Raw genomic sequence first — 11,460 nt, forward strand, 5'->3', positions numbered from 1 at the left:
TGTAGCGAAAACACAATGAGAAAGACTACGGGCCCTATCTTGCATCCGGCGCAATTTACTTAATCACTGGCGCATGTGTCGTTGCTAGTTTGCAACTGGCGCAGAGCGTGCTTTTTCTCATCTACATAGCCACACATTCTTGGTAAATTATTTACGAAAGAACAGCTGATACAGCAGTAATAAGTTGTACTTTTAAATCAATTCATCTGCAAACACCGTGCAGCAAACACATATTTTCTATACATGCCCATAACTTTTAGGATTGATGAGTATTTGATCGTGAGAATACATTGTTTTACCGCAAGCGAGTGTTAAAAAGAATGAATGAATGCGGGCGCGCGTGTGTGTGTATGTGTAACACACACACACGCGTGTCTGTATGTGCAACACACACATGCGCCTGCGGGCGCACGTGTGTGCGTCCATCTGTTTAAACACACGCAAAATAAACACGTAACGCATAATACAGTCCATGTATATTGACGGGGGGACACATGTATATTAGGAACACAAGTCAATAACGATAATGCATACAATATTGATAAGAAACAATGTTTATAATGTATTGCGTATATCATTAAATAGAACCACCGTTACCGCATATCAGATGTTATATCATACACGTTTTCTTTGCCAACATGACTCGTGTGTGAATTAGGCCATATTATTTGCCCATAAACTGAGCCATTTGCAGTTTGAAATTCATGTGCATCCGTCTCATTGGAGACTGCAGACGCGCTGTCAAAATATCAACTCGTCAGATTCAAATGCGCTCATGGCTCTTAAATGATGGGAGCTGGCACTCTCATTGGTTTGTTGCACGTTACGCCCAAACCACACCTACAGGTAATTAGGCTACTTCAGACCAACCCTTTTTAGATATGCGCCGGGCGCAAGAGTCAATTTTCACGCCGATAAACTAGCGACATCGCCGTAGAACCGCCCACAAAGCTACTTGCGCTTGGCGCTTCTCACTTGCGTTTCAGACCGTTAAAATAGGGCCCTACATGTATGTGACGTCAAGCTCCCTGCGACTGGCGTGGACAAGACCGACAATCTCCCCATCGGCATAACTGAAAATCGACCCATGCCCCGACTTATAATGGTATAATGGCCTCTTTCGATGCTGTTATCCTCCCCTTGGAAAAGGGCGGTGTAGTGGAGCAGAGAGATCGCCATGTCTGTACAAGAGTAGTGGTGACGTATATCATTCGCGTCGAGAGCAGCGAGGGGCTGTAGTTCACAAAGCGGCCTCACACAAAACCAAACTTCCCGCACAGCTGCTGGGAAGACTGTGCAATGGGGTCTGTGCGTGTGTGTGTGTGTGTGTGTGTGTGTGTGTGTGTGTGTGTGTGTGTGTGTGTATGGATGTGTGCCTGTTTCTGTGTCAGTGTTTGTGAGCCTGTGGAGGTATGGCTGTGTGTGAGTATGTTTGTGTTTGTGTGTCTGTAGGTGTAGGTGTGCGTCTGTGTGTTTGTTAGCAGCCCAATATGGGGGTGGCTGGCTGGGTAGGAACTAGGAAGGCACTTGTTGATATTGGTGACTTCAAGCATTAAGGATCCTCTTGAACTCACCATGTGGCTCACAGAATACAGGAGGCCATCATTTTGATCTTCATTTAGTATTGGATCTATCACGCATCACTGATGGAGTGCACCTATCTGAAATTCAATATGATGGGCAGTAAAAAAATTGTGTTATCTCTCCGTTAAAGGCTGTAAGACCTTTCCCTATGCCCTTCTGGCTTTGAAATGTAATCAGAAATAGGATTTTCAAAGAGTTTATCACAGGCAAAATGTAATTTTTCCCGCTTGTATTTTCCTTCCATTGGTGATGTGAAATGTGGTGTGGACTTCTCAGCTTGCCATCAAATAACTGTCCTAATATGTTTTTTTTCCAACTCATATGTGTGTTCATTAAGGCAAACGATTATTTATTAAACGATTAATCGGGCGATTATTTTATCGATTAGTCGACTAATCTAATGACTAATTGGACGATTACCAAAAAATTCTTAATAATATACTTTATTTAATACGGAACCCGTAAAGGGACATGAACAAAATTTGTGCGTATACTCTCTTGTGCTCCGCCTCCAACTACGAGATGGTTAGTTACATCTTTCCTGCTGTCGGCTCCCAGACCGAGGAGCACAGGTGATACGTTCCCTCCAGGGCCGATGCTCTCTTGGGGGCATGACCCTTCACTTTGACCGACAGTGAGTCTGCTTATAGGTCGGAATTAGGGGTGTAACGGTACACAAAAGTCACGGTTCGGTACGTACCTCGGTTTTTAAGTCACGGTACGGTACGATACGGTACGGTTAATAGTTAAGGGGAATAAAAAAAATTAAAAAAAGCAGCAATGAAAACACCAATAAACTTTGTTATGGCATTTCAGTTTCTGAATTCCCAGTGAGCTGGGTTTGTACAGCTCGCTTTTTTTTTTCACAGCAACGGTGATAGTAACACCTGGATGGCGCCTTTTCAAATGCGTGTGCATGTTAAAGTGCTGTAAGTAGACACAGGGAGCCCTATCCATAGCCGGACAGCCTGTCGGAGACCCTCTCCGTAGCTTACGTGCACATCCAATATTTTTAACTATGCGTCGAAACCATGGACCTATTGGTCGACGCAACGGAGACGGCAAGGGCTGTGATTGGTCCTCTAACAAAATCATTTCCTGAATCACTTCTTCGGTTTGACTTTGTACCTTAATTACTTTGTACATTGTTTACTTTGCACCAGGACCAATAAAACACCAAATAAGATTTGAAAAGCTTTGGAAGTGTATTTACAACACTGCTTAAATGGTTTGTAACATACATACTGTATAAGATAGATCCCGACGGAGAGCTGCTGAAGGGATTACGGAGTCGGAGTAGCCGACTCGCGGAGCACAGCAGGACCGAGAAAAAAAAAATAATAATAGTTTGACATAATGATGTCGAGTCATTAGTAGTTGAAGGTAGTTTTAATGAACCAAAACCAGGTCACTGAAACCCGTAACGTCATAACCAACGGCAGAAAACCGACCAAAAACAAACCCCGGTTACCCCGGCAACCCCCAACACGGTCTCACTCGCGTGCAGGCCCCCACCCTCCTGTTCTTCCAAGGCCCTCCCCCAGCTGACCTAATGATTCGCCCCCACGCTGATTGACAAGAAGAACATTACAATACATGCACATAGAACAACTGGCATAACGGACAACGAAATATAATGCAACACATAACACACAAACTATTTAACTGTCCCAGGGTCGCTACATTACTTTGGCTAAACGGTCCGGGTGGAACTCCGACTTCAGGTTTTAAATTCCGTATTGCAAAACAAACCTTTACATTCTCCATATTAACGCTATGTAGGCTACGCCACATTTACGAACCGCGGTACACCTCTGTAACCGCACCGAAGTGCCTGTACCGTGACGGTTCGGTACAAATACGTGTACCGTTACACCCCTAGTCGGAATATGATGGAATGAAGCGGCCACCGATTCTTGACAGGCTGGGTACTTTATTCTTACACACAACCGGACTCGTTCATGACTTCACTAGACTGACACGCACACTATCGCTCGCTCTCCTCGCTCGTCCACCTACTCGCTGACGACACACACACACACACACACACACACACACACACACACACACACACACACACACACACACACACACACACACACACACACACACACACACACACACACACACACACACACTGCCAGTGATATGCGCACGATATTTCCCCATGCTCATGCGATACTTTCTCGTGCGCACGAGATACTTTCTCATGCGCACGAGATACTTTCTCATGCGCACGAGATACTTTCTCATGCGCACAAGATACTTTCTCGTTTGAGATGCTCCAACATTGCTGTCGTGCTCTTGTGATATGCCAACTCCATTTGGCAAAGAGTGCAAATCACAACACCTTTCCCTTTAGGACTTAACTACTAAGTATTTCCATACCTTTGATGATTTCGTGCGCGGACATTTTCCTTTATTGTGACTTTCGTCCATTTCTCCGTCGAAAATCGTAGACGGAGAAATTTGACGTCGACACATTTTTGACGTCGACGTCATCGACGCGTCGCTACAGCTCTAGTGTTCATATTTCTTTTTAGAGTTGTTTTATCATCTGCTTTCCTAGCTCCAGAGAGTGAGAGAGTGAAATATTGCGAAAGTGAGAGAGTGAGAGAGAGATTGTGGTATCCACTTCATGAGTGAGATTCATATAATTTCAACAGGGATCTCCTTGTGTGGATGAGTGTTGATCTACTAACTTAACAAATTGATGATCACTTTCTGAAAATCCAAGTCATTCGTGATAGGGAGATATATTATCATGCAAGGTTGAATTTATATTTGGTTTCCTGCTTATATGCTCACCTTGCAGAATTGGAAGTCAATAATGATTTAGTACATGACATGATACTGCATTTGATAGATAAATCGGTTTGCTCATTTAAAAATTGTTATCAAGATATTAGTATTACTCAAACTGCTTAAAGATACAGATGAAAAGTGAGACTTGAAGTTTATGATTTAAAAATGTTTCAATTCAACTGCAATTCCTGCAAAACATTCTATTCTATTTCATGTGACCATGTGATCAGATTTTTTTGTTCCTTGTAACAATTTGTTATGATTGGTTTGTTTCAGGTAACCATGTGTTCTGATTGGTCTGTTCGTGTAACAATGGGTTCTGATTGGTGTGTTGATTGTCAAAACTTGCTGTGTGACGGATGATGGATTAGCTTCATGAAAATCAATAACACATTTACATTTCTCTCTATGGTTTTCGCCAACAGGAAATGTACTAGCAAAAAAAGACCTCAAACTGACGATAAAATACCATCATGGGTTTTAACACCTTGACAAGAGACCGGGTAACAACTCAGTGATTTGGCTGTGATAAAATATATGCATTTCAATTAAAACAAGATGAATCTGTGGTCGTCTGGTTTGGGAAGCGAAGCAACAAACGGTCTGTCTACACTGCAGTGAGCCTGAAGTGACCGTTAAATACCACAGAACACATACAGACGGGGAAACGCACACAAGGCATAAAGAAAGAACCATGGTTAAAATATAACCTAATATTCTGTATATCACATTATCACATGCAAATGAGAGAGAGAGAGAGAGAGAGAGAGAGGGGGGGGGGGGGGGGTCTGGTGTACCGCGCATTGGCAGACAGGATATATGTACTCCATGATGACAGACAGGCTGTTTGTACCCCTTGATGACAGACAGACTGTATGTACCGCGTGATGACAGACAGGCTGTATGTACCGCGTGATTACATACAGGCTGTATGTACCGCATGATGACAGACAAACTATATGTAGCCTATGTTCTCCTCTCTTAGTGACAAGCAGATGCAAAGTCGCTCGGGGAGCTCAGAAATGCCCCCGCAATGTTATCCTCCTCCTCAGCCTTATAATGCTCATACTGTGTGTATGTGTGTGTGTGAGTGTCTGAGTGTGTGTTTGTGTGTGCATGCATATGTATGTATGCTGTCTACTTGCCAGCATAAATGTTTTGTGTGTGTGTGTGTGTGCGCGTGGGTGGGTGCGTGCATGTGTGTCTTTGTGTGTGTTTGCATGCCCTTGTGCGTATGGGAGTTTCCATGTGTGCACACGTGTGTATGTGTGTCTGTGTGTTATGGTTAGACATTGCTTCCTTAGTACACATGCCCTTCAAAGCTAGGCACACCAAAATCCAATGCCGTTGTTAATAAAGGGAAACACAAAACAACAACATCAACAACAACAAGCCATTTCTCTAAATGATCACAGTCAAGTCAGCCCCTTCTCCGTCATCAGGGAGCTATCTTTACTGTCTCTGATGTGATTTTAATTAAACACGCTTCGCATTCCTGTCTGACTCACTAAACCTGCATCTTGTTGCATCTTGTGAAATTAAATAAGAATCTACAACCCCCAAACCCCCCCTGCACTCTCCCAAAACACACAACCTCTCTATACCTCCCCCAAACCCCACCCCCCTACACACACACTCCACCCAACACATCCTCCCTCCACAATCCCCCAAACACCCCCTGCCCCTTCACTCCTAAACGCCTCCCCCCCCATTCCCTGCTCTTACTTTTCAGCCATCTGCCATGAAGTTGAACAACACCCCACTTATTCTCCTACCACACACACACACACACACACACACACACACACACACACACACACACACACACACACACACACTCATACACACACTCACACATAGAGCAATTACATAGGAGTTGGGACAAGCCCCACCCATATGATCCATCATATGCCTTCTCCATTGGAGAAGGAGGAGATGGAGGTGGAGGAGGAGAAGTACTGCTGGGGGGAGGAGGGGGAGGATCAGAGGAGGGGAGGAGGAGAGGGAGGAGGAGGAGGAGGAGGAGCAGTAGTGTTGGGGGGAGGAGGGGGAGGAAAAGAGGAGGGGAGGAGGAGAGGGAAGAGGAGGAGCAGTAGTATTCGGGGAAGGAGGGGGAGGATGAGAGGAGGGGAGGAGGAGAGGGAGGAGTGCTGGGGAAGGAGGAGGAGGAGGGGAGAAGGATGAGGTGGAGGAGGAGGAGGAGGAGGGGGAGAAGGATGAGAGGAGGAGGAGGTGGAGGAGGAGGGCCGGGGGAGGACAACGGTCTGTAATGACCTACTTAAGCCTCCCAGACCCACTCAACTTTTGAGGGAGAAAAAGGATGGAAAGAGAAAAGGAGAAAAAAAGTCCAGGGCAATGGATGTAGAGAGAGATCACTCTAATACTCTCGAACATGAAACATCTCTCTATATACCCCCATACACACACACACACACACACACACACACACACACACACACACACACACACACACACACACACACACACACACACACACACACACACACACACACACACACACACTGCCTCAAACAAAAACTTACACCCACAAACCTACAAACCCACACACAATAATCTCCCATCATACCCTCTCTGTGCTCGTTATAAACTCACTCCCTGCCGCCACATCGCAATTGTTCATCCCTCAGCTAACCACTGAGAATAATGATGGAGGAGAGGGAAGGAGGGAGAGAGAAAGGGTGAGAGCGAGCGAGAGAAGGGGAGGGAGACAGAGAGTGGTCGGCCCCTGGGGCCCTACATTGTGATGGTCTAAGTAGTCTCCAGCCCCAGCCGGGCTTTGGCTGAATCAACATCGGGGTGTAGCGAGAGCAGCTCTGTCCCTCACCGCTCTCTCTCTCTCTGTGTTTAAAGTCATGTCATATTGTTCCTTGTTCATTATTTAACGATCCCTTCCGATGTTCCCGAGCGACGAGACGAGGAACCAAACCCAGAGACACGCTCCTTTAATTTGTTTGGAGATGGTTTTCTGTTTGTTAGTGGGGCTTTGCAGTCATTGTCACGTTGAGCCAAGTTACGCCTGCTCTGAAGCTCGCACATCCTCATCATCATCATCATCATCATCATCATCATCATCCTCATCCTCATCAACCTCATCCCCACTTCATCATCATCCTAATCATCCCCACTTGGTCATCATCATCTTACCATCATCATCACCACCATCATCCTTCTCATCCTCACCATCACCATTATCAAAATCTTTGTCCTCATCATCATCCCCACTTAATCATTATCATCATCATCCTTATCCTCCTTAGCTTCCTCAAACTCACCATCATCCTCATTCTCACCATCTTCATCCTCATTCTTATCATCCTCCCCAACATCATTACTATCATCACCCTCATTATCCTCATCCTCCTCCTCATCATTATGCTCTTCCTCCACATCCTCATTATCGTCGTCCACTGAGGACCAGAGCGTCCATCCTAGGAGATGAACGGGCAGAGACAGACCCCCCCCTTGCTGACCACAGAGTGTATAGGGCAGACAAATCTCGTGGCCGACAATCTGCAACTAATCTATTAAATCATTAATTTGATCATACATGGATCCCTTAATAAATGGTCCATCTTCCTGGGGCGGTGCTTTTAAATTAAGATTAATCTACTATTTGGTCAGGTCTCTGCATGGCTGTAATACGATGACACAATAATTGCTCTCATGTCCATCAAGAAAAAAAAGAACTCCCTAAACAAGCCACTTGTGGCGTTCTTGTGTGGCAGTAATAGAGAAATTAAAGACACATGATCTGCTCCCACTGGCCTGTGCTACTGTAGGACGACAGGCCCGTTCTCATCATCATAAAAAACACTAATTTCACAAAAGTGCAAGTTGACAGAGTGTCAAAAGTGTACTCAAAGGTCAGCCAAGCAAGCCTGGATGCAGGTGTGTGTTGTGTGTGTATTGATTGTATTAATTACACACACATGAGCCACCTCTACTGCATACCTGCACAGGTACACACTGTGAGTGTGGTACTAGCAATGTGTGTGCACTGTGAAATTTGTCTAATCTGAAAAAACAGCTTAAAAAACAGTTTGCTTCAGATTTATATTATGTTATTATATTTTAACATGTTACAGCTCCGACATCCTGATAGACTGAAAGGACATAACACTACAAAGGAACACAGAATAATGATAAGGACACCCGGTCAGGGACCATCGCTAGGTCTGCCTGCGGTTTGCATGTGAAAGGTGTTACATCTGAAGGATATGAGAGGTGACTGATTCTGTGCTTCACTTGTGATCTTTTCCTTTTCCCTTCAGTCACTCAACACACATGTGGGTCCACACTTCAGATTGCATGGAATGTAATTGAAGGTTTAAATTCTTTCCAATGTTTTTTTGTCCTTGAATGTTGACAATTTCCTCCAACACTCTGGAATAATGGTATTTCCAATGATGATTAATGTGATCATTGTTTTCTATTCCATCAAATGCATTGCGTGCCAAAATGAAAACGTTGTCATGATAATTTCAAACTCATTTATACCAATCATTTGAACCAACCAACTAGGAACCTTTCCAGGATGTATGTGTGTGTGTGTGTGTGTGTGTGTGTGTGTGTGTGTGTGTGTGTGTGTGTGTGTAGGTGTAGGTGTAGGTGTAGGTGTAGGTGTGTGTGTGTGTGTGTGTGTGTGTGTGTGTGTGTGTGTGTGTGTGTGTGTGTGTGTTTCTATAGTAAATGAAGACACATAAGACATGCTCCGGATGGGGGTACTCACGCTGCCACCCTCCTGCGGGAGGTGATGCTGGCCATGATGACGCTCCCCGGCCGGGGCTTGGTCACCGCCTGGAAGGTCCCCCTCCAGAACTTCTCAAAGAGCTCCTTCTCCTCGCGCTGCCCGCCCAGCGCGGCGGTGGACCCACAGGGACCCCTTTGGAGAGAGACGGGGCTCGGCTGCATCTTTACTCTCACTGAAGTATCTCCCGAACACAGCAATGCACAGAGCTAACACACACGCTGACACGGCCCAGGAGAGCCTGGCTCAGGAGCTCTCCAAGTACTGAAGGAGACCGCGCTGAGATTGGAGAGAGGGAGACGGAGAGATGCTTTCCCTCCCGCACCGAAGGTGAAACAGCCAGAGAGCCAGAGAGAGACAGAGAGTCAGGGCTCCGGTGCTCCGAGCGCCTGGAGAGAGGGACAAAGGCAGCCCCTTCCTGTTAGAGGCTTGATGTTAGAGGGTATTGATGGGTATTGTTCTCCCAGATGGAGAGGCAGGGTGGTGTGATATCGCCTCTCCTGTCACATCTGCTGCTACCGGGGAGACGGGGGGAGATGGGCGAGAGCACCTCCCACTCCTGGCTCTTATGTCCGCTGGATAGATCCCTCCTCCCTGGAACTCCTTCTTCTTAGTGTGTCTCAAGCCGGCCAGCTGCCTGAGTTACACATCACTACCCCGGCACGCAGCGCATCGGGACGCTTGCTGTGTGTAGATGAAAAGTGAGGGAGAGAGAGGGAGGGAGAGAGAGAGAGCAGGTGTATCTGTTGACGTGGGAGTGCTGTGGATCCCGTGGTGGAGAGTGTTTGGATACTGTGGAGTTGGTCTGAGGATGTGAGCGTCTGTGTGGGAGTGGCTGTGTGTGTGTGATAGAGTGAGCTCAGATGAAGGCTGCTGGTCCACTCTCTCCCTGTCTCTCTGTCGCTTTCCCTCTCTAGCCGTGACATCAGAGTTGGGGGCTGGACATATGGGAGTACCATACCGTCTCGCTCTTTCTCAATCTCTGTCTCTCTCCCTCTGTTTCTCTGCATCTCTCTCCCTCTCTCTTTCTCCATCTCTGTCCATCTATATATCTCTTTCTGTCTCTCTTTCTGTCTCTCTGTGTCTCTCTCAGTCTTTCTCTCTCTCCCACTCATCTCCTGCTGTGTGAATCACATCGTTTCTGTGTTGCTTCCTGTCTCTCCTTCAGCTCAGGGTCACTCGACACTCCATCACTCTCTCTCTGCATCTTCAGAGTCACATTCTACTGTATAATCCAGCAAATTTGCCTTTTTGTCATATTGCATTTGACAAGAGAATATATATCGGTCTTTCTTTCTTTCTTTCTTCCCCTTCCTCCCTCAGTCCCACTTGTGGCTGTCTTATAACCCTCCCCCCACATCCTCCCTCCCCCAGTCTCCGTTCCTCCCCGTCTCCCTCCTGCCTGCACGTACATGAGCTCCCTCTCCCCTCTCCTGGACAAAGGGGCGCTTGGATCAGCATGACAAAAGACCTGGCTGAGTGAGGGCCAGCCGAGCATGTGGCCGACATGAAGACAACCCCCCCTGACCCCTCCTCCCTGCCCTGGCTCTCTCCCTCCCTCCACCCCCCTCCCTCTCTGCTCCTTCCCCTCAAGCCTGTAGCATCTCCCTGCTGACACACATGCCTCCTCCTGCCTCTCCTATACCACATGCACCAGCACTGTGCTCCTATCTTCTCTTCTCATCCCCATATACCCCTCTTATCTTCTCCTCTCATCTACTCCTCTCGTCTCATCCTCTCTTCTTCTCTCCTCATATACTCCTTTTGTCTCCTCATCTCTTCTCCCTGCCTCATTTACTCCTCTACTCTCCTTCTTCTCCCCTCCTACGTCTCCTTCTCCACTCTCTCTCGCTCCTCGCCTGCGTCCTTCCTTGTTGTGCCTAAAACATTGCTTGATCACCCTCCAACATACACACACACGCACACCTACACACCCACACACCCACACACACACACACACACACACACACACACACACACACACACACACACACACACACACACTCCTTGCACCCCCTACTGCTTCATTTGGCAATATATCTCAAGAATAATCTTTTGAAAGTGCAGCGAGCATTGTTTTGTGTTCCATACACCGCCATCAGTAATGGCTAACTCTCAGCCGTTTATTGCTGAATTTAACAACGCTGGCTTAGGTAGTACTGCTGTACTCGTAGTATTGCTTAGCAACACAGATGTTTTGCAAATGGTCCAATTTCTTCTTTTTTTTTTGCACGACACACAAAAAACACAGATTGGTCATGTTATAACAGGACCAATCTGTAATAATACTATTGTCTGCATTC

At 46.4% G+C, this 11,460-nt stretch overlaps 1 protein-coding gene across 2 annotated transcripts in view; it reads right to left on the reverse strand.

Moving 5' to 3' along the window:
* Positions 1-10,475, reverse strand: part of srrm4 (serine/arginine repetitive matrix 4) — a 62,524-nt gene extending 52,049 nt beyond the window's left edge. Inside the window, exon 1 of one of the 2 annotated variants that reach the window (XM_060066011.1) lies at positions 9,140-10,475. In XM_060066011.1, the coding sequence (XP_059921994.1) occupies positions 9,140-9,321 (182 nt within the window). In that variant the 5' untranslated portion in view covers positions 9,322-10,475. The remainder of the gene's footprint in view (positions 1-9,139) is intronic. The other variant, XM_060066012.1, reaches the window with a different exon arrangement.
* Between the last annotated feature and the right edge of the window lie 985 nt (positions 10,476-11,460).

This window comes from Gadus macrocephalus, chromosome 11, assembly GCF_031168955.1.
Source record: "Gadus macrocephalus chromosome 11, ASM3116895v1".
Lineage (NCBI taxonomy): Eukaryota > Metazoa > Chordata > Actinopteri > Gadiformes > Gadidae > Gadus > Gadus macrocephalus.